General features: G+C 34.4%; 2 protein-coding genes across 6 annotated transcripts in view; one reads left to right on the forward strand and one right to left on the reverse strand.

Moving 5' to 3' along the window:
* The window catches only part of LOC101900459 (general odorant-binding protein 70), a 21,768-nt gene extending 13,914 nt beyond the window's left edge, over window positions 1-7,854 (reverse strand). The window contains exons 1-3 of the mRNA XM_059127452.1: window positions 7,539-7,854; window positions 7,344-7,437; window positions 1,612-1,925 (exon numbers count right to left, since the gene is read on the reverse strand). Coding sequence (XP_058983435.1) covers window positions 1,612-1,925; window positions 7,344-7,437; window positions 7,539-7,649 — 519 coding nt within the window. The 5' untranslated portion in view covers window positions 7,650-7,854. The remainder of the gene's footprint in view (window positions 1-1,611; window positions 1,926-7,343; window positions 7,438-7,538) is intronic.
* A 6,994-nt stretch (window positions 7,855-14,848) lies between these two features.
* Window positions 14,849-27,359, forward strand: part of LOC101896673 (2-oxoglutarate dehydrogenase complex component E1) — a 42,448-nt gene continuing 29,937 nt past the window's right edge. For 4 of the 5 annotated variants that reach the window (XM_059127516.1, XM_059127519.1, XM_059127518.1 and 1 more), the window contains exon 1: window positions 25,503-25,658. The gene's annotated coding sequence lies outside the window, so the exon portion shown is untranslated. Of the gene's footprint in view, window positions 14,972-25,502; window positions 25,659-27,359 lie in introns of those variants that run through there. The other variant, XM_059127517.1, reaches the window with a different exon arrangement.

Genomic DNA, 27,359 nt, shown 5'->3' on the forward strand with positions numbered 1-27,359 from the left:
ATTATTATTATTATTATATTATTCTTATTATTATTATTTTATTATTATTATTATATTATTATATTATTATTATTATATTATTATTATATTATTATTATTATTATTATTATTATTATTATTATTATTATTATTATTATTATTATTATTATTATTATTATTATTATTATTATTATTATTATTATATTATTATATTATTTTATTATTATTATATTATTATTATTATTATTATTATATTATTATTATTATTATTATTATTATTATTATTATATTATTATTATTATTATTATTATTATTATTATTATTATTATTTTTGCTCATTAATGTCGATTTAAAAAAAATACAATTGTTCTAGTTCTTTATTTTGCATTTAAACTAATTAAATTGACCCATTTAATACTTAATAATCTTATGTTAAACATCGCTATTTAATCCAATTCTTTTGACATATTCAATATCAACCTTTTGTAGTGTTAATATCAACAAATCATTTCTATAGCAGAGGAAAAAAATTAAGCAAAATAAAGAATCGATAGATAATCTTCTTTTTCTCCATCCACGTTTCATGTTCAATGTCTCTATGTCGAGCTCTATTAGCAAAATTTGCATAATTTGATCAAACATTTTTATTTCGTTTATAAACGAAATTAAAATCATAGAGGAAATTATTTAACAAAGACCGCTCGCTATCTGGTTATTAAATTAAAATAAAAAACGGCAGTTTGCAACTAAGTTATCATTCATCATCAGTTTGTTATTATTATTTTATTATTATTATTATTATTTTTTTTTTTTTTTTTTTTTTTTGTTGAGCGATGACAAAGATTGTAGGCCATGGTTCAAACCGTGTGGAATGAAGTTGTCAGGCGATGAGATTAATTTCAAATAACTGTTATCAGTTGGATTTGGGCATTTATGTTTTTAGATGAAACTTCGCATAGTTTAATTTCTTTCAGAGAAGTTAAACCCATATTCTTTGGTTTTACATTGGCAAAAAATGTCTGTATTTACGTTCTACCATTGTATGATGAGATATTAAATAATTTCATGGATCACGTTTCCGATTTAAAGATACTCTAAAAATCTTCATTTTTCTTGTTGTTACTGTCATCATTACTCATTATTATGCAGGGTGAGATTAAAAAACTGCAACCAACTTCAGACTTCTGTCATTTCTAAGCCACTCGTCCGACAGCTGGTCAGCTGAAAATGTGCACCTTCGGTTGGCCACCAGAAGTCAAGCTTCGGCCATGATGATGGTGTGAGCCGCCATAACAGCCGATGGTCGCTCTCCGTTCGTATTAATCGACCGTGGCATTAGAATAAATGCCGAACGCAAAAGCGTGTGACGGTTTCATTGGCCGTTTGTAGGCCATAATTCATGCGTGACCAATTCGAAAAAATCTAAACTTATTCTTAAATTTGATGCTATTACCGGCATTTTTTGTTTTCATTCAATAAAATTTTAAAAAGAAATGTAGAAGTCATGTCGTTTGACTTTGTTGCATTTTTGTTATATCACCCTGTATTATTTATTATTATAAATCATTATATTATTATTGTGGAATTATAAACGAAATTGGTTTTGTTTTTAGTAAAACACTCCAAACTTACCCCAGCGATTCTTTTATCCTCGAACGGCACCAATGTGGGATGATAAATACCATTGGTTAGATCATCGACACGCGATATTCTCTTCACTAAACGTGCCATTCTCCGGCGTGCCGTATCCTCCTCCGAAAAATACTCAAATTGATTGAGATTATGATCTTGGAAATATGACTCTTCCTCCGTTTCTGTATTTTCTGGCCAATCCGCATCATGGTGATTTGGAGCCTTTGTTGGTTCCATATATTCCACATTATCATCGTCTAGACTTATGGGAGTTTGGAATTTTGCAACCTCATGTTTTAGAATAGAAAATGCCTCTGAAATATGTGAAAACAATTTTAATATCAGTAAATATCAAATTATTATAGAATGTTCGACATAATTTCTTATGGTTATAGTGCTAGTTTTTTTTATTTATAGCATTCTTTCACGTTTCCAAAACATATATTCCTTCGAGCTTTTATGCGACCACGGTATTGTTGAACGAAAAAAACTGACCACTAATTATTTATAATACAATTTGAGTAAACGAGATCAGAATAGTAGAATTTAATATCCTTTGCATTGCAATCTGTGGCAAAATATTGGCTACAACGAGCATTAAATTTAGTAAAGGTTTGTTACACTTCATCATTAACCCTCTGCAACTGACGTATGGTCTGACAGACCCCGCAAAGAGAACAATCGTTCGTAACTTTGTAAAATAACAAGTTACGATCTCTACGCTCTCGTTACCTTTTCTATTCATGCTCCTACGTCGCTCAGTGTGAAAAGAGCAATCGTGGGCAACGCACGTGTCTAACTGCGCAGTAAAAGGTCTATTAGACCCGCACATCAACATTTGTGTAAGTAGCCAGCAGACCACCACGTCAGTATTATTGTGAAATTCAATATGGTCTTGTAGACCTCACATCAGTAATATCGTAAAATTACATATTGTCTGTCAGACCTCACAACAGTAAAATTGTATTTTGACTATTATTATCACTTATATTTTTGCAGTCAGTAATCCTAGAGGAAATGACTTCCTATAAAAGAACATCAGCTGGAACTTTTAAAAGCAGCGAACAGCAAATAACTGAGTGGCTGGAAGAAATTGATGAAGAGGGTGAAGATTTCAGCGGCGACGATGATGTAAATGATCCAGATTTTGTAGCAGAAGAAATTATATTTGAGGACGATGAAATTTCTCTGGAAGCGCGTTTTCAAGAGGAAGGTAATAGCTTTGCGGAAGTTCAAACGGAATCCATAAGTGAGCATTTGTACAGATGTAAAAATGGCTTTGTATGGTCTGATCAGGAGGGTCCAAGACATAATATTCTAAGGCTACCAAACATTGTAACTTTCACAAAATTTGAAAGTTATGTTTGTCTTTGGACAAGATTTTTTGATCAGTCTATGCTTTCAAGCTTGATAGTAAATACAAACCAAAAGCTTAATATGTATAGGAGCCAGTTCAAAAATAACAGCCGAGCAGAACTTATGGACACGAATGAGAATGAAATGAGAGCATTCGTAGGGCTCTTATATTATTCGTCGGTGTTTAAATGCAACGCCTGCGATCTCAATACAGTATTTGCTACTGATGGCACAGGCCGTGAATTATTTCACTGCGTTATGTCCAAGTATAGATTTTCATGTTTAGTCAACTCTTTGAGTCAGATGTAGTTTTAAAGACTGAATTTTTAAGACTGTACATGTACTGATCTAACCGTACGATTTAGCTAAAAATCAAACCAAAACTTATTTCATAAGTGTTTTTTAAGGTAAAAAAGAAGTTCCTCAATATTTGTAAGAATAATTGTTTTTTTTTTTTTTTTTTTTGTTTTTAAGAGAAGAGTATTTTTTTTTTTTGTTATTATAGACCTAAATGAAATAAACCATACCTTGAAAAAGTCGTCACTTATTTGAAATTTTTAACCTATGCTAGATTGAAAACTATTTACTGTTGTACATAAATAAGGCCAAGAAGGCGCCAGTCAAAAATTTGAGCATGGGAAATCGGTTTAAAAATGAGGTCTGCTAGACCCCATGTCAGTCACATTGTTACAATTAGACCACGTCAGTTGCAGAGGGTTAACATTCATTATTATAATATGTTCGCCTAAAATTATGCTTTAAATTTGGTTCGTTAAACACAGTTCTACTCATTAATAGAATGTGACTATTGTACATACTGCTCCAAAACTGCAAGAGTGTAAAAGTGTTTACTAGGATAACCGATTTTCCCTTTATGATATAAAAAAATGGCAAAACGAATAGATTCTTCCATTGAACAATTTTACAAATATAAACTTAGGTAAAGGAATTGTCAGCCTATGCCGTATCTTTTTATAAGAAATTTCGGTAACAAAACTTGGATTTCTGTAAGAAATTTTGACATGGCATCCTTTTATGAAATTTTTTGTGAAGTTACAATGGACTGGCGGAAGTTTTGAAAACAAAATGCGAATTTCTTTATTGTAAGTTTTGGCCTGCAAACGAAAATTTATACTAGCAAACGTTTATTCCATTTTAGGACCGTTGATCCTTTTATAGAAAAATTTGTTAAGCAAACTTTTGCAAAACTAACGTGTATTTGATATTTTTATAGAAAATTTTATTAACCTAAAATGGATCATTTTATAAAAATTCTGTCATAAGAAATTTTGTGAAACTGACATGGACCTATTTATAGGAAACTTTGTCATGCTAATTAGATCTTTTTATAAAAAAATTTCGTCACACTAATTTTATACAGTTAATGTGGACTTTTTATACTTTTTGTGGACTTTGATTGGCAACTTTTTCTAAGAGAGAATCTTGTATATCACGTTTTTCTATGGCTGTCGCAAATCATTTTTTTTTTTTTTTGTGGTCGTTGATCTTTAAGGCAGTTTTACACTTTTTTTATACACCCCACCTTGAAAAGGAGAGTATATTAACTTTGTCATTCCGTTTGTAACATCCCTAAATATTGGTCGTATAACCCCATAAAGTATATATATATTCATAATCAGCATAAAATTCTAAGTCGATTTAACGATGTCCGTCTGTCTGTCTGTTGAAATAAAGATACAGCCCACATTATTTGACGTAGAGCTTCAAAATTTGGTAGGTTAATTTTTATTGTGTCTAGGATTGTTGGTATTGAAAATAAGTCTTGGTATAGCACACATATAACGATACCTTCCGATATTCGGTATTTTGATGATTTTCGCCACAATTGTTCACGGGTTTGTCTAAAAATTGGTATTTGTAGGTCATAATGGGTTCTAGCTCCGGTGGCGAAACTTTGTATGTATAGGTCCTTATTTTTGTATAGCCCCTAAATAACGGTACCCCCCGATATTCGGTATTTTTTTATGATTTTTGGCCTCATTTTTTAACGGATTTGTCTAAAAATTGGTATTTGTGGGTCATAATGGGATCTAGCTCCGGTGGCGAAACATTGTATGTATTGGTCCACGTTTTTTTAGAGTCCCCATATAACGGAACCTCCCTATATTCGGTATTTTGATGATTTTTGCCACATTTTTTCCACGGATTTTTCTAAAAATTGGTGATTGTAGTTCACAATGGGTTCTAACTCCGATGACGGAGCATTTGATATCCACGGTTTGGTATAGTCCCCATGTAACGGTACCTCCCAATATTCAGTATTTTGATGATTTTCGCCACATTTTTCACAGATTTATATAGAAATTGGTATTTGTAGGTAATAAAGTTTGTAGTTCCGGTGGCGAAACATTATATGTTAGGTCCCCGTTATCGTATAGGCCCCACATAATGGTACCTCTGGACATTCAGTATTTTTATGATTTTTGCCACATTTTTCCACGGATTTGTTTAAAAATTGGTAATTGGAATATTTCGGTTCACCTTCTCCTATGGAGCACATATAATACCCACATCCCCCCATCCATTTGCTATACTTTCGATAACTCTACTCACATTTACACCCGAAATTATTTCAAATTAGATATTTAAGAAGATTTGGTAGATGACAATCCTTGAAGTATAAAATTGTCTACGGGAGTTCCCATTTTGGCATGGTCCCCATATAATGGCCTCACCCACTTTAGGTTTTTTCGAAAAGTTTTACAGCATTATCCAAACGGTCTTACTGTTATTTGTAGTTTAAAGTGGAACAGGTTTGAATTCAGATACTTTTATTTAAAAAGGTTTTCTTTACCCAAAAGTTCAAAAGTGTATCATCGAATGTGTATTCTATAAAAATCGAGGATATTTTGGATCTTTGTGTGTTAAAGGAGATTTTTCGTAAAAATATAAATAATTTATGAAATTACATTTTTCTTTTTAAAAATCTAATTCGGCTTTTTTATTGAATTTTTTGATAATTTTTTTGGCAATCTAGGAAATGTGAAGGGACATGTTTTCTTGATGACACTGTATTATTATAGAAAATTTTCAAAATTTTCGTACATCTCTAGAACATTTTTCGCTGACATTATTCTATGGAAATCCTGATTTTTATATGGGGCATTTTGGCAATTCTGGATTTTAAAGGAAGTTTATATTTGATAATCCAGAATTGTTTAAAGTATATTTTTCGTGGATCATTTAGCTGGTCATTTTTCGAAGAAACATTTCTCTATGGAAATCATGGATCTTTTTATAGGATTTTTATACCCTCCACCATACTCGAAATACTCATGTCAGACCCAACAAAGTATATATATTCTTGATCAGCGTAAAATTCTAAGTAGCCATGTCCGTCTGTCTGTCTGTTGTAATCACGCTATCTTTCGAACGAATTGAGATAGAAGGCTAAAATTTTGCACACGTGTTTATTTTTCCAGTAGGCAGGTTAAGTACGTAAATGGGCCATGTAGGTCCACGTTTTCATATAGCCCCCATATATAAGTACCTCCCGGTATTCGGTATTTTGATGATTTTAGCGACATTATTCATCGGAATTATTTCACATTTGGTATTTGAAGTTCGAAATGGATACTACAGCCTTAGACAGAAAATTGTCTGTGCCGGTCCACGTCTTCGTATAGCCCCCGTGCAACACTACCTCCCAAAATTCGGTATTTTGATGATTTTAGCGTCATTATTTAACGAAATTGTTTCAAATTACGTATTTAGAGTTCGTAATGGAAACTACAGTCTGTGACATAAAATGGTCTATGCAGATATAGGCCCCATATATCAGTACCTCTCTGTATTCGGTAGGTACAATACCCACCGATTTTTTTTTTTGAGATGTCGTATTTGACGTTCGTAATGGATGCTATAGCTTGTGACAGAATTTGAATATGGTAATGGCTTATGACAAACAAGGCCTATGTAGGTCCACGTCGTATAGACCCAAATAAAACGGCTATATTCGGTATTTTATAAATTTTAACAGAATTTTTTAAGGACTTTATTTTTTGAAAATTTCCAAATTCGTTCCAAACGGTGGAGGGTATTCAAAGTTCGGCCCGGCCGAACTTATTGCTTTTTAACTTGTTAACATCAACGCTAGATTTTTACGAGAAGTTTTGACTTCGGTATTTTTTTAAATTATATTTTTAAAGAAATGTTGTATTGATTTACAAGTTTATTTTTTCTAAAGTTATTCTTTTAATATATTTTTCCTGTTACAACTTGATCCATTTCATATATTTTAATATAGAAAAATTGTATGTCAATTGTAGAACTTTTTATGGGATTTATTAAACCAATCGAGGATCTTTTTTTAGTGGCAATAGTAGGTTTTTTCACATTCTGTAATGACAAATTACCTTGCACCAATTTATTTTTCACTTCATCCTGGCACTCTTTGATAAAGGTTTCGACTTTTCTGGCGGTACGAGGCGGATTTAAACAACGCGTTTTCTGCAAAAATCCAATTTTTGACAATTATAACAAACACAAATGAATATCCTTTTACTTTATCACGTTTCATAAACAAATAAACGTCTTAGCACTGTGAATACCTTATTGCTTGGCTCATAAAAATTATAGCCACCAGTATATCCTTGTATTTGCATTACGTTTATCACCATCACCATAAACACAACAACAATTTCAGGCTTTGACACTTTCATTATGGACGTCGATCACAACAAGAGCTATATTGGAATTAAACTTCGAGCCAGCTGTTATGTCAACCGCTGAAACAACCAATTGTCTGCAAGGTTTTGTTGCAAATGAAAATGAAATTTTTACACATTTTCCTAGTGGATGTTGTAACAACTCCTCTAATGCTCTACGGCTTGTTGTCTGCGGATAAAGCAATTTATTAGCTCCTGTCTGAGAGGAAACTTGTTTCGGAGCAAAAACGAGAAAATAGATGCGTAGGAAAAACACAGCTGTTTAATAAATGGAATCGTAATTAAAGTACAATTTGTGGAATTTGTTATAAAAAGAGATACAGAAGTACATACATGTACATATGTATATATAAGTAATTATACATTACAAGACTAGACAAAAAATGTTACACCTTAATGACAGTAATGAGGGTGATATGGGTTCATTATGAGATAAGTTATTCAAATATTAAGTATTAATATTGAGAAACATTAATTAAAGTATTTAGACGTCAGAACCAATATCACAAACAAATATTGTTCAAATCAAATAATAACCAGTAAGGAAAGTTCAGAAAGTTCGCGCGGGGCCAACTGTATGATACCCTACACCAATATGCGTATTTAGTAGAGCTCACTTAACAAAAAAGTTAATATTGGCAATTTATTGAAGTAGATCATTACATATATGGTGGCAAATAACCGTAAAATCGGATGAAGATGTATATCGAAGCTATATAAAAATCTGAACCGATCTCAATAAAATTTGGCGGAGGTATTTTCGAGCAGTATCCGATGCCCGGTATCAAATATAATTGTTGTAGAGTGCATATTCCGCATGTGAGGGTCTTAAAACCCCAAACCGGATAAAGTATATATATGGGAGCTATAGATATATCTAAACCGATTTCCTCCAAATGTGATGTACTTGCTTCTAGGCTGAATTCGGTCGGATGTGCCAAAATTCAGGTAATTTGAACTAATATTGGCCATTTGGTGCACAATTAACCCGAAATCGGTTGAAGATATAAACAGGGTAACATAAAAAACTGCAAGAAAGTCAAACGCCATAATTTTTACATTTTTTTTTTTAAATTTTATTGAATGAAAGCAAAAAATATCGGAAATAGCATTAAATTTTAGAATAAGTTTAGATCTGCTCGAATTGGTCACCTTTGGTTCGAATTATGGCCTTCAAACGGCCAATGAAACCGTCACACACTGCCCGAATGTTGCTCTGCGGTATTTTGGCCCATTCCCTACAAAGCGCTTGCTTGAGTTGATCTACCATTGGTATTTTTTAGTGCCAACCTTGCTTTACAGAATACTCCAGACACAATAGTCCAACGAATTGGTATCCGGAGATTTTGGTGCTGAGTGCGATGGCACTGAATCCTCTTGGAATGTCCAAGGTCTGCGGCCAAAGTATTTGCGTGGCCAAGGCCTTAATACACCCTCCAGAATATGTTCGCGATGATATTCGGCATTTATTCTGATGCTACGATCGATTAATACGAGCGGGGAGCGACCATCGGCTGTTATGGCGGCCCACACCATCATCATGACTGGCGCTTAAGTTCTAGTGTCCAACCGAAGGTGCACATTTATAGCTGACCTCTTTGGCAAGTAAACACTATCATTTTGTTTGTTTACAAACTGCTGGACAACGAATGTTTTCTCATCGGAGAAAACCAAATTCGGCAGATCACCACTTTCGGCCAAGCGAACCAACTCTTTAGTTCTTTTGAGTCTATTTTCTTTTGGTTGCGGTGTAAGTTCTTGCACTTTTTGGAATTTTAATGTCTTTATCCCGAGCTCATTTTTTAATATCTGCCGAATGGATTATATTGCGATTTGTTCAGATCACGAGCCACTTTTCGACCACTGCGACACGGGTTTGGATCAAGTCCTGTCTTTACTTTTCGAACCATTTCAGCTGATGTTGGTGTTTTCTCCCGTCCACTTCCTTGAAGTCAGGCTACGCTACCAGTATCACGGTAACGAGCGATGATAAGAGACACAAATGATTTATTCACATTTCAATGCTGGAGTGCTCTATCAATAACCACTTGTAGTTTTCCAGCCAAATATAAAGAAATCACACTATCTCGCTTGAATTCCACCACAATTTTTTTTTTTTGTTTTTTTTTTTTTTATTCTTTTATTCTTACCCTGTATAAGATAAGTTATTCAAATGTTAAGTATCTTTTGAGAAACACTAATCTGAAGTATTTAGATGCCAGAACCTATAGCATTTTCAGATTAAATGAAACCTTTTGCAATTCAAATGAAACTTTTTGCAGTGGAAATGAAACCTTTTGCAGTGGAAATGAAACCTTTTGCAGCGGAAATGAAACCTTTTGCAACCGAAATGAAACTTTTTGCAATTCAAATGAAACTTTTAAATTTATAGAAGGAAAAATAACAAAACATTTTTATTTTTAGTAGTTTTTAAATTGAATCAATTAATAATTAATAATAATATAACTAATATATTGACAAAGAGGATTTTTTATTGATTATAAATATCTACATTTATTTATATTATTTCTTAAATTTTCAATTATTGTAATAACAAATGGTTCTTTATTGATTTGATATAAAATGCTTCCATATTATTAAATTCCAAATGCTTAACGCTAAAAAGAGAAATTTAAACAAATTTTGCTATAGGTATGGTCAGGACTGAATTGTGAAATTAAGCTTTACCACAATTTCTTATAGTTATTGTATACTATTAATATTACCTAATAAAGGATTCCCGCTTCGCAGCTTTATTGATTATGGAGATAGAGCAGTCGTGATTTCAATAGACAGATAAGTGGGAATCATTAAATCAACTAAGATCATGATGGTATATATACTTTATGGGGTCTACAACGAAAATTTAGAGGTGTTACAAACCGAATGACAAATTTAATATATCCTCCTTTCCATGGAGGAGATTATAAAAAGATACCTAATTCGGGTCCTTTGAAAAAAATACCTTGAAAAACTTTTTTCAATCTTTCTGCATCTACACTTGTGTTTTATGGAAGCTTTAAGAAAAATGTTTAAAAAAACATAGATATTAATAATCAAAGAAAATGATTTAATTTTAAACCTACTAAAAATAAAAATTTTTTGTTATTTTTCCTTCTAAAAATCTAAAAGTTTCATTTGATTTGCAAAAAGTTTCATTTCGGTTGCAAAAGGTTTCATTTCGGTTGCAAAAGGTTTCATTCCCGCTGCAAAAGGTTTCATTTCCACTGCAAAAGGTTTCATTCCCGCTGCAAAAAGTTTCATTTGAATTGCAAAAGGTTTCATTTAATCTGAAAATGCTATATATCACAAACAAATATTGTCCAAACAAAATGAATAATTCTATTCCAAAACATAGTACTTCTTTTGGCAGTTTTTGTCATCATCATCCGAAAATGAACCAAATTGCCTCCTTTCTATGACGACCCACTCTTTTGTACAACATATTTGCTATTTGAGGGAATTTCTTCATAATTGGGCGCCATGCTGTAATCTTACCGGTTTGTTGGATTGTTGCACATTATGTCGTGAAAACTGGATGCATGAAACAAATGTTTGCAGAGAAATTAAATCATAAATATAACAACAACAACAAGTTGTATAACATACTTGCATGAACTTGTAACAACAAAGCTCATCGATACATAGTTCAATGGCAATGTCAAATACCTATGTATATCCTTAAACTGGTTATACTAGATATCTGTAATTAAAAATAACTTCACTGCAATTCAGGGAAATAATGTAACTGTAAAATAATAAGAGTTCACACCACAGCAATAATGGATATCCTTTTTTAATAAATAATTAATATAATGTTTGCGTATCGTGTATCTTTATCGTATCAAAAATAGTACTTATTTGTAGTAATTTGCAGTTTGTGGATCATAATACCATATTTATACCAGGTTTTAGGACTGTTATGTAAAAAATATGAAAAAGAAAAACTAAAAAATATATATGCCTGCCCGGTTACTCTCCTGAAAGAATTGCACAGCAACTACATTGTTATTGTCCTTTTTAGAAGAAATATAAAAAAAATAAACTTTCCGATAAAAGCTGCAGCAATCAGCTGATTTGCCCAAACAAACCAATTTGCCCGCCATAAAAAGAAACAAAGCTCATCAAATTACCAAATTTTATTAATTCATGAAAATTACCCAAAACAGGTAAAAACACATTAAGTTCGGCCGGGCCGAACTTTTAATACCTCCACCTTAAGGTAAAGGAAACATTATAACACATTATGACCTACAAATACCAATTTGTAGACATATTCGTGGGAAAATGTGCCAAAAATCATCAAAATACCAAAAATCGGGAGCTACGTCATATGCGGGCTATACCAAAGTGTGGACCCATACATACAATATTTCACCACACGAATTAGGACCCACTATGACCTACAAATACCAATTTTCAGAGAAATCCGTGAAAAAATGTGGCAAAAATCATGAGAATGTCGAATATCTGGAGGTACCATTTATGGGAGCTATATCGAAACATGGACCTCTACATACAATGTTTTGCCACCGCAGCCAGAACCCATTATGACCAACAAATACCAATTTTTAAATAAATCCGTGAAAAAAATGTGGCAAAAATCATCAAAATACCGAATATCGGGAGGTACCGTTATATGGGGACAATACCAGAACGTGGACCGATATATCTGATTTTAAAAGCAACCATCCTAGACACAATACAAATTTTTCTGCTTTTAACGCTCAACGTCAAATAATATGGGCTGTATCGTGATTTCAACAGACAGACAGACGGACGTTAAATCGACTTAGACTTTTATGCTGATTATGAATATATATACTTTATGGGGTCTACGACGAATATTTATTTAGGGATGTTACAAACGGAATGACAAAGTTATTATACCCTCCTTTCCAAGTTGGAGGGTATAAAAAGAAAACATTTAACAGTTAACAATTAGGCTTTGTTATTTCTAAATTGAAAATGTTTTCAAGGAAGAAGATCTGCATGTGATTACAAGTAGATATTTGTCCATCAAGGAACCTTGAAAAACACTGTCAAAATTCCTCTCTCGATTCGCTGTTCTTTTGCAAATAAATGTTATGAATTCACACCTTATTCTGAAGGAAAGCGATAATAGTCTCAGACTTGTATTTAAAAGTGTACAAAAGCATTTTGGTGAGAATTTCCCACAAAAAAAAATTTCGTGATGGAATTCAAGCGTAATAGTGTGATTTTTTTGTATTTGCCTGGAAAATCAAAAGTGAATATCGTTAAAGCACTCTAACATTTAAATGTGAATAAATCTTTTTGTCTCGTACCACCGCTCGTTACCGTGATACTGGTAGCGTAGCCCGACGTTAAGGAAGTGGACGGAAGAAAACAGCAACATCAGCAGAAATGGTTCGAAAGGTAAAGAAGCGACTTGATCGAAACCCGCGTCGCAGTGGCCGAAAAATGGCTCGTGAGCTGAACATATCGTAATATTCCATTCGGCAAATATTGAAAAATGAGCTCGAGATAAAGCCATTAAAATTCCAAAAAGTGCAAGAACTTACACCGCAACAGAAAGAAAATAGATTCAAAAGAGCTAAAGAGTTGCTTCGCTTGGCTGAAAGTGGTTAACTGCCGAATTTAGTTATCTCCAATGAGTAAACGTTCGTTGTCCAGCAGTTTGTAAACAAACAAAATGATCGTGTTTACTTGCCAAAGAGGTCAGTTGAAAATGTGCACCTTTGGTTGGCCACCAGAATTCAAGCGCCGGCCATGGTGATGGTGTGGACCGCCATAACAGCTGATGGTCGCTCTTCGCTCGTATTAATCGACCGTGGCATCAGAATAAATGGCGAATATTATCGCGAAAATATTCTGGAAGGTGTATTAAAGCCTTGCGGACGCAAACATTTTGGCAGCAGACCTTGGACATTCCAAAAGGACTCAGCACCATCGCACTGAGCAAGCGCCAGCCAAGCATGGTTACAAAATGAGGTACCTCGCTTCACTTCCCGTGCACAATGGCCACCAAAATCTCCGGATACCAATCCGTTGGACTATTGTGTCTGGAGTATTTTGGAAAGCAAGGTTGGCACTAAAAAATACCACAGTTTCGATCACCTCAAGCAAGCGCTTCGCCGCGAATGGGCCAAAATACCCCAGAGCAACATTCGGGCAGCGTGTGACTGTTTTATTGGCCTTTTGACGGCCATAATTTGTGCCAAAGGTTCGAAATTACGGATATACATTTTGACAATAGATGTTGTCAAATGAATAATTTTCAAAAAATAATTGCATAGCCTTACCTCCTTAATTTTATCACGAAAATTATTTTTTATCACGAATACAAGTACATGCATCAATGCTTGGGAACAGTGATATGTCAAAATGTTTTATATGTTTTGTTCAAAATAAGTAGATTTGTATATTTTTTTCCTATATGACGCGAAGGTTCTTTATCCTTCTTTAAAAATTTTTTACGAAATTGAATAATTTTTCATTCAAAAATTTCAATTCCAAAATTTGTTTGACAGTTCATTGTCCCAGCAGCTGTGTGGATGCGACTACCTGTATTTGTCTACCATGATTCCATATTTTTATAGAACAAACATCCAGCCTAATTTCATAACGTTATATATAAAAGGGTTTACTCACTGGATTTGTGTTAAAATTGTGGTATCCATTAATTATACTTTAAATAAAACCTCTTGAAGTAGGTTAACGCTGCAAGATATTCTAACTTAAACATGGCATTATATAGATTGTCAAATTGATTATACCCATGGTTGCAAAATAAATGGAAATTTTCGACGTAAATGGGTAAAAATTTTAAAATTTCCCGATAAATCTATATAGTCCTACTATTTTAGATACAATTTTGTGGAATTACCCCGAAATTCCATTATTTCCTTGAGGGGTTTCCCTTATATAAGAATTTTGTCATTTTTGCCTCTAAAAATGATGAATCTTCATAAAACGCACTATTAAGATGCCATGTGAAAGAGAATTGAATTTGCTTTAAACCCTAATGAAAAAAAAACAATGAAAAGTACTTTATCTGCCCGTTTACTCCCCACAATAACTATTTTAAGCTTTAAATAAATACCTATATATTAAAAACACCCTCATTAAACTGTTGAAAATGTGAATTTCCTCCACACATGAAATATTTTCCCTATTTGTATCACAACATCATTGTCTGGCAACGCTGTACCATTGACCAAAGAAACAAAATAACGACGCCTGCTAAACTTTTCCTACGCCGTCATCAATTACTTCATAGTAGCTCGGTTCTCCTTACGGTTCTGCCAAAAAGTTGCGATTCGGACGTATCTCAGGTAAAAAATTACTTAAAAGTCTAGAAAATATTTTAAAAATAAGTAAAAAGTACTCAAAATTAAAAGGTGTACATTAAGTGCACATGTGACAATGATAAAACCAAACGAAACTCTTTGGAATATTAACGAAAAGTAAAGCAAAATAATTCAGGTCAAGTGACGTGTGGTGCGATTTAGAGAGGAAAAAATCTCAAAAATTCCAATTCCATGATGAAAAGAAAACGACAAACAAGTTGTGTAATTTTTTTTATCCATGGTCAAGAAGATTGTGTGTCATAGGCCAAATGGAAGATGAGCTGAACGGCTATTTGCCAAGGAATTTATAAATTTTATCTTATATTTTGCATTGACCAGATAAAAAATTATGTAATTTAACTGCGCCGCCCAAAATGCAATGATGACAGTTTGTCGGTAGGTGGGTTGGTTGGTGGTTTTTGGCTGGTTGGCAGGTATAAAAAAAGCGAAAGCAAATCCAAGTGGAATTCATGTTCTTGTTGTTGGTGTAATGTATTTTTCTGAAGTACGGGCTGTTATAATGGACCCCAACATCTTGAGAACTTTTTTCATGGCAAATGAAAAATGAAATGCTGAAGAAAATATTTGTTATAAAAATCGTAAATTTGTCTGCGTGGTGTATTGTTGATGTGTGTCAGGGGGTCGTCTACAACAATATTCATTCATGCTTATTTTGATGCTTTTCCGTGCTATCACGTGCTTCGTTCTTGTTGCTGTTTATTTTAGCTCATGGAAATTGAATATTTAAAACCTCGTGCTATGCTGTCGCTTGTCTTGTGTCTGTCAGCCTGCATTCTCTGTCGCCAACCACCATCTCTACAACTACCGCCACCACCTCGTCTTCTCACGACACCATAAAACCGGTATTAGTCACCATCGCTGGAGGCTTGGCCTTAACCATATTGCGCTCATGAATGAATGTGACTGGGTAGCTAGCAAGAACACACAACTCTTTTTTTGCATTTTATGTTGAATTTGATCATTATGCTCTACATTTTGAGCAGTGACTAAGAAAAACACACAACATATTTGTAGTGTATAAAAAATATGCTACACTTTCAATGCGGAATAAATAAATTTCAGTGAAATAAGTAAATTTCGAAAATTTCACGGCGTTTTTTGGGCCTTTTATTTTTGCATATTTTCAAAACAACGGATAGTTTTAAAACTTTTTACCGGCTGTTTGTTTTAGAAAATTTTAAAGAGAATTATCAAGACTGATTTTCATTTTTTAAATTACTTAGTCGTTGTTTTGGGTATGGTATATCAGTTCGGACAGTCTTGCTGATCCATACCCCTTTTTATACCCTCCACCATAGTATAGAGGGTATATTAAATTTGTCATTCCGTTTGTAATACCTGGAAATATACATTTTAGACCCCACAAAGTATATATACAGGGTAAGATAAAAAACTTCAATAATTTTTAATTTTTTTGAATGAAAGAAAAAATTTGTAAATTTTAGAATAAGTTTAGATTTGTTTGAATTGGTCACCTTTGGCACGAATTATGGTCTTCAAACGACCGATCAAACCGTCACGCGCTGCTCGAATGTTGCTCTCCGGCATTTTGGCCCATTCCTGGCTAAGCGCTTGCTTGAGGTGATCGACCCTTTGGTAGTTTTTAGTGCCAACCTTGCTTTCCAAAATATTCCAGACACAATTGTCCAACGGATTGGTATCCGGATATTTTGGTGGCCATTGTGCGCTGGAAATGGAGCGAGGAACCTCATTTTGTAACCATTCTTCGGTGGCGCGTGCTGAGTGCGATGGTGAATAGTCCTGTTGGAATGTCCAATGTCTGCGGACAAAATGTTTGCGTGCCCTCCAGAATATTTTCGCCATAATATTCGGCATTTATTCAGATGCCACGGTCGATTTAAACGAGCGGAGAGCAACCATCGGCTGTTATGGCGGCCCATAACATGGAGTTCTGGTGTTCAACCGAAGGTGCACATTTTCAGCTGACCTCTTTGACAAGTACACAATAATTTTGTTTGTTCGGAGAAAACCAAATTCGGCAGTTCAATACTTTCGGCCAAGCGAAGCCACTCTTTAGCTCTTTTGAGTCTATTTTCTTCCTTTTGCTGTTGCGGTGTAAGTTCTTACACCTTTTGGAATTTCACTGGCTTTACCCCGAGCTCATTTTTCAATATTTGCCGAATGGAATATTGCGATATGTCCAGCCCACGAGCCATTTTCGGCCACTGCAACGCGGGTTTCGATCAAGTCGCTTCTTTACTCTTGGAACCATTTTTGCTGACGTTGCTGTTTTGTTTTGTCCACTTCCTTGACGTCGGGCTATGCTGCACTATCATGCTGGAATTCTATCACGATTAATTTTTTTTTTTTCTGGAAAATCCTCACCATAAAGCTTTTGCATGATAGTAAGCAATAAATTGAGCTGCCATTGGAATAATTTTAACAGCTGTCGGACGAGTGGCTTAGAAATGACACCAGTCTGAAGTTGTTTGCAGTTTTTTCATCTCACCCTGAATAGTTCGTAATGTGTTCTACTTCCTTTGGTAAAACACTTACTAGTCCCACAGACAATACTGTAAGATTAAGCCAACTTTCATAATGGATCCTCCTCTTGAACTTCTGGCAAATTTTAATATCGTGCAAGACGAAAGAAAACGATGAATTGAAAAAACATTTATAGGGTAAGTGTGCCTAAGTTCGGCATGTCCCAGTAGTCGGCACTTTTTATTTTTAAGCCCAAATAAATGAAAATATTATAACTAAATGTATTTTGTTTACTTCAAATATATTGCCCGCTATCTTTGTGCACAATTTCGATAAGAAAAGATGATTTATTCTAATAAAAATTAATTTTTTGTCTGTGAAGGTCCTCAACAATTCATATTCTTAAGAAAAGTACAATAAAGACGTCGAATCAGTTTACCTAAGCAAAAATATTATATTTTAATTAATAAATTTATTATTATTATTAATTATTCTTACAAAAAATTGGTATGCCGACTGTTGGAACATGCCATACCGACAATTGGCAAGTGGTGCCGACTACTGGCAAAAAAGCATTGTTTTAATAAAACTACAAATTTATGAAATTTAATAAAAAGTTATAAAAACTTTATTTATTATTGCAAAAACTATACAAAATTTAGAATCTGAATAAATTAACTTTGTAATAATTGAAATGTTCCACTCAGAATGGTGAGCCATTAAAAACGCGAAAATCCTAAAAGTGCCGACTACTGGTACACTTACCCTACCTCGTAATATTTCTTTTAACTTGACAAAAAACGATTCTCTATTCAAAGATAAATTCGAATAAAGTTGTTATGTCTAACAACGACTTAACCAGGGTGTCGGCTCGGGTTCCCTCCGAACGGTAATTTTTTATATATATTTCCTAAACATTTTGTTTGAAAAATCCATTTTTTTTTTGTCTGCTAGGCCCCACTGACGTAGTTTCGAAAGGAATTTAGTGCAAAGCCAGTGATGATAGTGCCTCGAAACTATTTAATTTTTTATTATTCTTAGATGCATAACAGTTATTTGTTTGGCCCTTCTAAAAATTCCTCGATTTGGTTAACAAGCCTCTGTTGTATTAGTAATTTTCTTGTCCAAATCTTTACGAAGAAATAACGCACCGATAATACCAGAAACCTTTCACTTCAAAACACTTTATGTTTCGCTGTATTTTTAATGCTAATAAATCATGTCCCTTGAAGAGCAGGTGCGATGCCTTCATAAGGAACTTCCTCTTATTTAAACGTGATTCAAATGTTAATGAAACACCAAACCTGCAACGAGTCATTATTGTTCTTAATAAGAAGTTATTTTCATTATTGTTTTGAAGCGATCATTTGGCATTTTACGACCCTTTCTTTTAGTTTAATTGTATACATTTTATTGCATTTTGTTAGAAAGTAGGTATTTACTACCTACCTACCTTCTCTTCACTTATTTTGGCAATTTTTTTATGATTGAAAAGCAAGCATTTTAGATATGACCGCAACTACACACCCATTTGTTTCTTGGCAACGTCGGCTTATCTTTTTTTTAGCCACACACCTCATGCGATTTAATAATCAACTTTATATTGAAATTTGACCTTATCATTTTTTTTTTTTTTTTTTTTTCATTTGAAAGACGTAAAATGACGAAAAGTTTTTCATTAGGGTCCGTCAGTCATGAGTATTGAGATAAAAATTTGAAGGTCGTACTTGAAAGATTATGAACATTTTTCAGCATTACTGAAGAGATAGCTTCATAATTGTATAATAGATTTTGGTGAAAATATAGAACAATATTGCTAATTTTTCGAACAAATCGATCTTAGTATTTCTGCTTGGAGAATATGTTTCCCTTTATTTAAAACATATCATATAGAATACAGGGTGAAATAAAAATATGCAACAAAGTCAAACGCAATAAATTTTTTTTTTTTTTTTTTTAAATTTATTGAATGAAAGCAAAAAATGTCGAAATAGCACCACATTTTTGTATAAGTTTAGATTTGTTCGAATTAATCACCTTTGGCACGAATTATGGCCTTGAAAACGGCCAAACGTGACACGCTGCCCGAATGTTGCTTTGCGGTTTTTTGGCCCATTCTCGGCGAAGCGCTTGCTTGAGGTTATCGACACTTTGGTATTTTTTAGTGAGAACCTTTTTTTCCTAAATACTCCAAACACAAGAGTCGAACGGAATGGTATCCAGAGATTTTAGTGGCCATTGTGCCCTGGAAAACATTCTTGGGTGGCGCGTGCTGAGTGCGATGGTGCTGAGTCCTGTTGGAATTTCCAAGGTCTGCGGCCAAAATGTTTACGTTCGCAAGGTTTTAATACTCCCTCCAGAATATTTTCACGATAGTATTCGGCATTTATTCTGATCGATTAATAGGAGTGGAGAGCGACCATCGGCTGTTATGGCGGCCCACACTACCAACATGGCCGTCGCTTGTGTTCTGGTGGCCAAGCGAAGATGCACATTTTCAGCTGACCTCTTTGGCTAGTAAACACGATCTTTTTGTTTGTTTAAAAACTGCTGGGCAACGAATGTTTTCTCATCGGAGACGGAGAAAACCAAATTCGGCAGTTCACCACTTTCGGCCAAGCGAAGCAACTCTTTAGCTCTTTTGAGTCTATTTTCTTTCTGTTGCGGTGTAAGTTCTTGCAGTTTGTGGAATTTCAATGGCTTTACTCCGAGCTCAATTTTCAATATTTGCCGAATGGAATATTGCTTTATGTGCAGCTCACGAGCCTTTTTTCGGCCGCGATGCGGATTTCGATCAAGTCGCTTCTTTATTTTTCGAACCATTTCTGCTAATATTGCTGTTTTCTGCCGTCCACTTTCTTGACGTCGGGCTACGATGCCAGTAACGGTAACGGTAACGAGCGATGGTACGAGACACAAAAGATTTATTCACATTTAAATGCTGGAGTGCTCTAACTATAGCCACTTGTGGTTTTTCACCCAAATATAAAAAAATCACACTATCACGCTTAAATTCCATCACGCATAACTTTTTTGTGGGACATTCTCACCAAAATGCTTTTGTAGGCTTGTAAACAATATAATGAACTGTCACTGGAACAATTTTAACAGCTGTCGGACGAGAGGCTTAGAAATGACAGCAGTCTGAAGTTGTTTGCAGTTTTTTCATCTCACCCTGTATAATATACCTCATTACCTGCAGACCGATGAAAAATACTGATAACACTACATCATAAACCTATGTAAGTCTGAAAATGTTTGCAAATTCTTTAAATTGAATATATAATGCGGTAGTTTTTACTTCCAATTAATTTGTTTATCAGTTCGATAAGAAAATTTACTCAAAGCCGGATAAGAATGATAAAAAGCAACGCTGAACTTTCGACGCAAAATTCAAAGTACGAAAAAATGTTAGAAGAAAACAAATTCGTCATGTGGTTATGAAAACAAACAAAAAAAAAAAAACAATTTGTCATGCGGGGAGAAGGCATTCTCCATCCATCCCTCCCTTCTCTTCATTCGTGATGGTGAAAGCGACCGCATTGTGATCTCTTCTCTGCAAACATTTGAAATCTTTGAACATTTTTTTGAGTAACTTTTAATTTGCTAGGTGTCGGTTCCATGGCCAACAACTACCTATTTCAGTTTTTCTAATGATCAAATGTGATTGTGGTATTTGAAATACTTTCGTCAAATTTATTTTCTACTCATGGTGATAAGACGAAATGGAAAGCAAACGAACGATAAAATGTTATGAAATAGAAATTCATAGCTCTTGATATTTATCGAATCTTTGAGTACTAAAGAACGGAACACAGAAATGAATTACGTGCATGCAAACATATGTACATCACTGGCTTTTTCATGGTTATTTTTAATAGTTTTTTTTTTTTTTTTTTTTTTTTTTTTTTTTTTTTTTTTTTTTTTGTGAACAGTATTAATGACGTAGTACCTACTTTTCTTTTTTGATGTTTTTTTTTGTTCCAATGTAGAATGTATGTTGCTTGGCTAGTATCTTCATTATCATTCAAATAAATTTCCTGCACCTTTCATTATGGTTTGGAAAGATAATGAAATTGTTGTTTCATTTCTTGGGAAGTGACGAATGTTTTTTTTTAATTTAAACAAACGTGTCTCCAAAACACTTTTTTTGTTTATTCATATCTCTTCAAATGTTCTTGTCTATTTTTAAAACACACATAGCTCAATTCATGACAAGAGGCTCGTCTATGGGTTTTGGAATACAAATTAAACAATAACAAAATCTAAAGCCACCAACGTTGTGTTGTGTGTGTGTTTATTTGGATGATTGTTAAAATCGTTTGATGCATTTCCCGGGGATGGCAGTGTATTATTTACTTTTGAAATAAACAAATATTGTTTTAGGCCTCTACCAATTTAGTTTGTTTCTTAATTTCAAGGTTCATGAGAACTAACCTGCAATTAGGGAGTTTCGGTTATTAGGTGCATATTTTTGAGTCCCCAACAGGTATAACAGATATATACCCTAATTTGACCTAAAATCTGGTAAAGGTATGGATCTAAACCAAACAAAGATATATCGATTTTTTTGCATGTCAAACAGTACTACACCATTGTAAAGGTTATTGTTACTCTGTACATGTTTTGCATGCTGCTCTCACAACACATCAGCACTTGGGTAGCTGATAAGGAAACGTTGTTGACCTCTTACAACGCGATAGGCTCGTCCGTGGTAAACTATGCGGCTCCGGTGTGGTCTGCCAACATTAATTGGTAGAATATTTAGTCCTGCCAGAATGGCGCCCTTATAGCCTACATGAGGGAATGTTTTACCGGTGCGACAGCATAATAAAATGCGGTCAATGCAATACCTGCTTGGGTGTTACAGACAGAGCCATCCGAATCACCATTTGGCGGATAGGCAACCTCCGCACAGGCACGTAAGGAAAGACCTTCATTATATAGAGAGAGAGGTACAGAGGCATAAGAGAGAGCCTCTATATCAACAGGCCTATCAAGTGGGACTGAATAGTAACGCTGTCTCAGAAGTTATGGAAGGTGAATACTACATTAGGAGAACATCCCTCTCCCAGCGCAGCTGAAGAGCGAGAGCTGCCCCGATAAACCCTAATAGTTTTGGCTCAGTTAAGATCCGAATGGTGCAACCGCCTCAATTCCTATTGCGCCAGGATCAACAGCGATGTGCAGGACATCTGTCCAGCTTGTGACACGCTGCACCTATTTCGCTTTTCCACCAAACCTGCTCACCTAACTCCAGTCTCGTTGTGGACCCAACACGTACAGGTTGCAACTTCTTTGAGACTTTCCTCTTTGGTAAATTCACAATTGCTCTCTACAGATTAAACCAATACTTATCACCTTCGGTTTAGGTTAATGGTCCGAATTCTGATGCAAGTATGTCCCCGTTGTAAGTCCCCTTACCAATTCTCTTTTGGTGCCTCAAAGACATTATCAATGTCTAAAACTGATTGCAAGTAGAATGGATACCTCGGACTACTCTCAGGCTGATTAGAATATGACAGACCCCCGTTTTATCTGACTGCGCGTTGAGCCCTAAGGGTCACATTAGATAGCATATTCAAGACGTCCGAGAAGCCACAGCTATCTGCAATAAACTAAAAAGTAGCAACAAAGTCTTGAAGGCGCTAGCCGGCGGCTATTGGACGCGGACAAGGATGTCTTGATGGTCTCTTACAACGTGATGGGTCGGTCTGTGGTTAACTATGCGGCCCCAGTATGCTTAGCGAATACTAAAGATACGCAGGGGAAGAATATCCAGAATGCTGTTATCTGACCTAACATATCGTGGATAAAACTCACCCACCGACGTGTTACGATATTGAAAGTGAGGTCCAAAGCTATAAGCGAGAACGACTAGATCAAGAAGCCTATTAGTCGTGTGCAGTCGATGCTCTTCACAATTACAGTATGAATGGCGACCTCAGAGTCCATTTCCCATCTATTGCATCTGAAGAACTTTGGCTGTCTAGAAAAAACTGTTTTAGGCTAACTAACTTCACGGACTTCACAGACCATAGATCTCGTCTGTGAAGTCCGTGAAGTTTGCCGAATTTGTATTCCCTGTCTGTTGTGATCAAGCTATCATTCGAACGAATTGAGATAGATGACTAAAATTTTGCATACATGCACACTTTGGAAGTAGGCAGATAAAGTTCGTGAATGGGCCATGTCGGTCCACGTTTTCCTATAGCCCCCATATAACGGTACCTCCTGATATTCGATATTTTCACGATTATAGCGAAGTTATTTACCAGAATTTCGTATTTGAAGTTTGCAACGGGTACTACAGCCTATCACAAAAAAAAAAAATTGTATGCAGGTCCCACTTCTTCGTATAGCTCCCATATAACGATACCCCCGATATTAGGTATTTTGATGATTCCAGCAACATTATTCACCAGAATCGTTTCAAATTTCGTATTTGAAATTCGTAAAGGGTACTACAGCCTATGGCAAAAAATTTCATATGCAGGTCCACGTCTTCGTATAGTCCCCATATAACGGTACCCCCGATATTATTGATTTCAGCAATATTATTCACCAGAATCATTTCAAATTTCGTGTTGAAAGTTTAAAATGGATACTATAATCTACAATCAAGTCCACGACTTCGTACTGCCCCTATATAACATTACATCCCGATATTCGGTATTTTCATGATTTTTGCGACATTATTCACCGGAATTGTTACAAATTTCGTATTTTGAAGCTCGTAATGGGTACTACAATCTATGACAAAAAATTTCGTATGCAGGTCCATGTCTTATAACAGTACGACCCGATATTCGGTATTTTGATGATTTTAGCAAAATTATTTACCGACTTCGTTTGCGCACCACGAAACATTTTCTCCACTGCTGCTTGAAATTTAGAAAAGAAATAAATAAAGTTAAAATGGAGACGAAAGTTCGAGTAATTACAAAGAAATAGTTCAAGTGATTCCTGACTACATTATTTTGTCTAAAATGAAGGACCATGATTTTTCAAAGGCAGTATATGGTTATGAAGCAGATTGTGGCTTTAGAAAATTTATAAATTTTACTTTAGAAATAGGTTCCAACAAGGCTTGACAAACGTATCTATGGTATTTTCGCAAAAATTATGGCTTACGTGAGGTTATCACAAAATCAACAGCCTCCGATCCATTCGCACTTTAATAGGTAGGGTTGGCCATATAGTATGGCGATGGGTTGTTCGGAGCCCAGAAGTCTTTGTCGTTTTGAATGCCACTATTCTCTTTCAGCGACGTAGCCATAAATGCAGGTTTCTTACTTTTCGACCCTTAATCACACATGAGCTTCCCAAACAAACCCTGTGTATATAAATCTCAATCAAATATATCCAAACGTATCTAAACTAGTTCACTAAAATCAAACAGATGAATTATACAATCAATTTCAGTCAGAAATAAGCCCATTTGCGATCAGGGGGATTTTTGTTGGCCTTAGCCAACAACAATTAAGAACCAACAACCAATGGCACAATCACTACCCAAAAAAAAAAAAAAAAAATAGCAGAAAACCAGATACTTCTACTAGTGGTGACGACAAAGTCATGTGTTTGCGCCAATGGTCGGTCGGTCATGTTCTTCCTCTTCATATGTGTATCTTCAGTCATAGGTAGAATAAAACAAACAACAAATTCATTTTCTTTTCAAGCCGATTTTTTTTTAAAGAATTGTTTATTTTATTCATTTAACATTTTTATCATATCTTCGCCGTTGTACTTTTCAATGATTTGTTGTACTTGTTGCTGACTGGCTGGCTGGCTAGCTTGTTGGCAAATGGTTTTTCTTTTTCTTTTTTTTATTATTATTTTTGCCTGTTTATTTGCTTTTTTACGATGACGATGATGATGGAGACGAGGAGAGTCATGTTTGCTGTGGCAGCGGGTGCGGGATGGCTAAGAGCTGCCGCAGCGTTAAGCATTGATGTCGTCGTCGCCGCCTGTTGTTGGTATGCTCACTCGCTCGCTCTTACGTTTATGAATGATAAATTCATTGTCAGCTGTTAGATTAAACTGAAATTCTCACAAACAATTTTCAGTCGACGCGGAGCGTTTCCAATGTTAAGATCGTAACAGCGAAACGCGAAAGAGAAAAACGCCAAGTGAAAATAAAGTGTGGAGGTCTACCCATAACGATTTTTAATTTAAATTGAAATTTGTTTTTAAAGAAAAAACGGTTAGTAAAACAAATGTCCTGGAAATTCGGCTAAAACAAGTGTTAAAAAAATTCATAAAAAAATAATGGAAAATTAGATAACAGAAATTTTTAATGGAAATTAAAAAAAAGTTATCACGTAACGTTGTGAAAAAATGGTGGTTAAATTTCTAAGAGTTGCCGGAATCAATCTGAAAAACAACAACAAAACTCATCTCTACTATCCAAATAATTGAAAATTTACTAAATTTTTTTGGAATTTTGTGGAAATTTGAAAAATTCTTATGTAATGGTTTTTAACGCTCAAGTGAAAATGAAAACGAAAAATATATAAGAGAAATCTACTCACCGTTTCATTTTGGTTGTAGTGCTGCCCCTCTACTACTAAGACAGAAAAAACTGAACTTATTTGTTGCATTGTTTCTAAATAGAAATGGGCTTGAAAAAAAAAATAAGAAACAAATTACAAAAGGAAAACAATTTTATTTTTGTTAATTATAACAGTTTTCTAGAAACAAATGTTCATTTATTTTTTTTTAAGTTATTTTTACCATTAAATAGACTGCAAACGTTTTTTCTCTACTTTGCTATTTTTGTTTATTTACACACCCCCTCGCCATTATTCTCATTGTATTTGTGTGCTTGTGGGTGTAGGTGTTCTTAGATTTTCCTCAGTATCTCTGCTTCTCTTTAAAATTTCCTTTCACATTTGTTTGTGTTTTTTTGTTTTCACCTCTTTAATTTTTCTTGTTTTTTATGACGTCGACCTATATTTTTTATAGAAATCTCCGAGAAAAATCGATATTTTTCTCTTGCTTTGGTTTGTTATAAACGATTTAATTATTGTATTTAAGAGACCGGTCGAATAGAGTATCCATTAAACAAAAGCGATATTTAGTTTAAAATGTCTTCTTAATCGATTCTCTTAAAAGTGGATAACAGTAATAAAAATATAGTTTTTAAAATAGTTTTAAAATGAAAAATAACATTAGATTTCTACAGCTGTCAACCGGAGTAGAAATATATTTCTAAAATAGAGCAAAAACCTAGGAAAGCGGCCTTTACAAAATTCGATAATAGTGGGAAATTGCCTATGTAGGCGATATACCGATGGACCCAAGCAAAAAAACTTAGATTTCGGACAGGTCGAACTTCAATACCTTTCCACCTTGACGAGTTCCATGAATTTTCTGCTACAGGGATTTTTATCTATTTCGAGTTTCAAACACCAAAATTAAAACAATTCCGTGAGCAATTGTTGCGAATTTTATTAAAATATGTAATATTGGAAGGTACCTTTATATGGGAATTATTCCCACAGTTGATCGTGGATCTATATAAAGTTTTGCCGCAGGAGAAAAAACATTATCAATTCTAGGTAGCCTTATATTCCAATTCTTATCAAATAGGTCGAGATTACAATGGACAGAATGTTACGTTAATCAAGAAGATAAATACTTTTGTAGCGTCTAACGTGAGTATTTTGAAGATTCCAAGAAAAAGTTTAAAATTATAACCTGACCATCGGCATTGCATTTTCACCCACATTTGTCATTCCAACTTTAATCAACTTCTGGCATGGCATTTTTACTCAATTTTAGGAATGAATTCAAGACCGTACCTTTGACTGATATCTTCACCACCAAAAATCTGGCACAGTAACTTAACGTTATAATATATGAAATTATTGTATGTAAACTTCTAAAAATAACAAATTTCAAA

The sequence above is a fragment of the Musca domestica genome, unplaced genomic scaffold, assembly GCF_030504385.1.
Source record: "Musca domestica strain aabys unplaced genomic scaffold, Musca_domestica.polishedcontigs.V.1.1 45, whole genome shotgun sequence".
Taxonomy (NCBI): Eukaryota; Metazoa; Arthropoda; class Insecta; order Diptera; family Muscidae; genus Musca; species Musca domestica.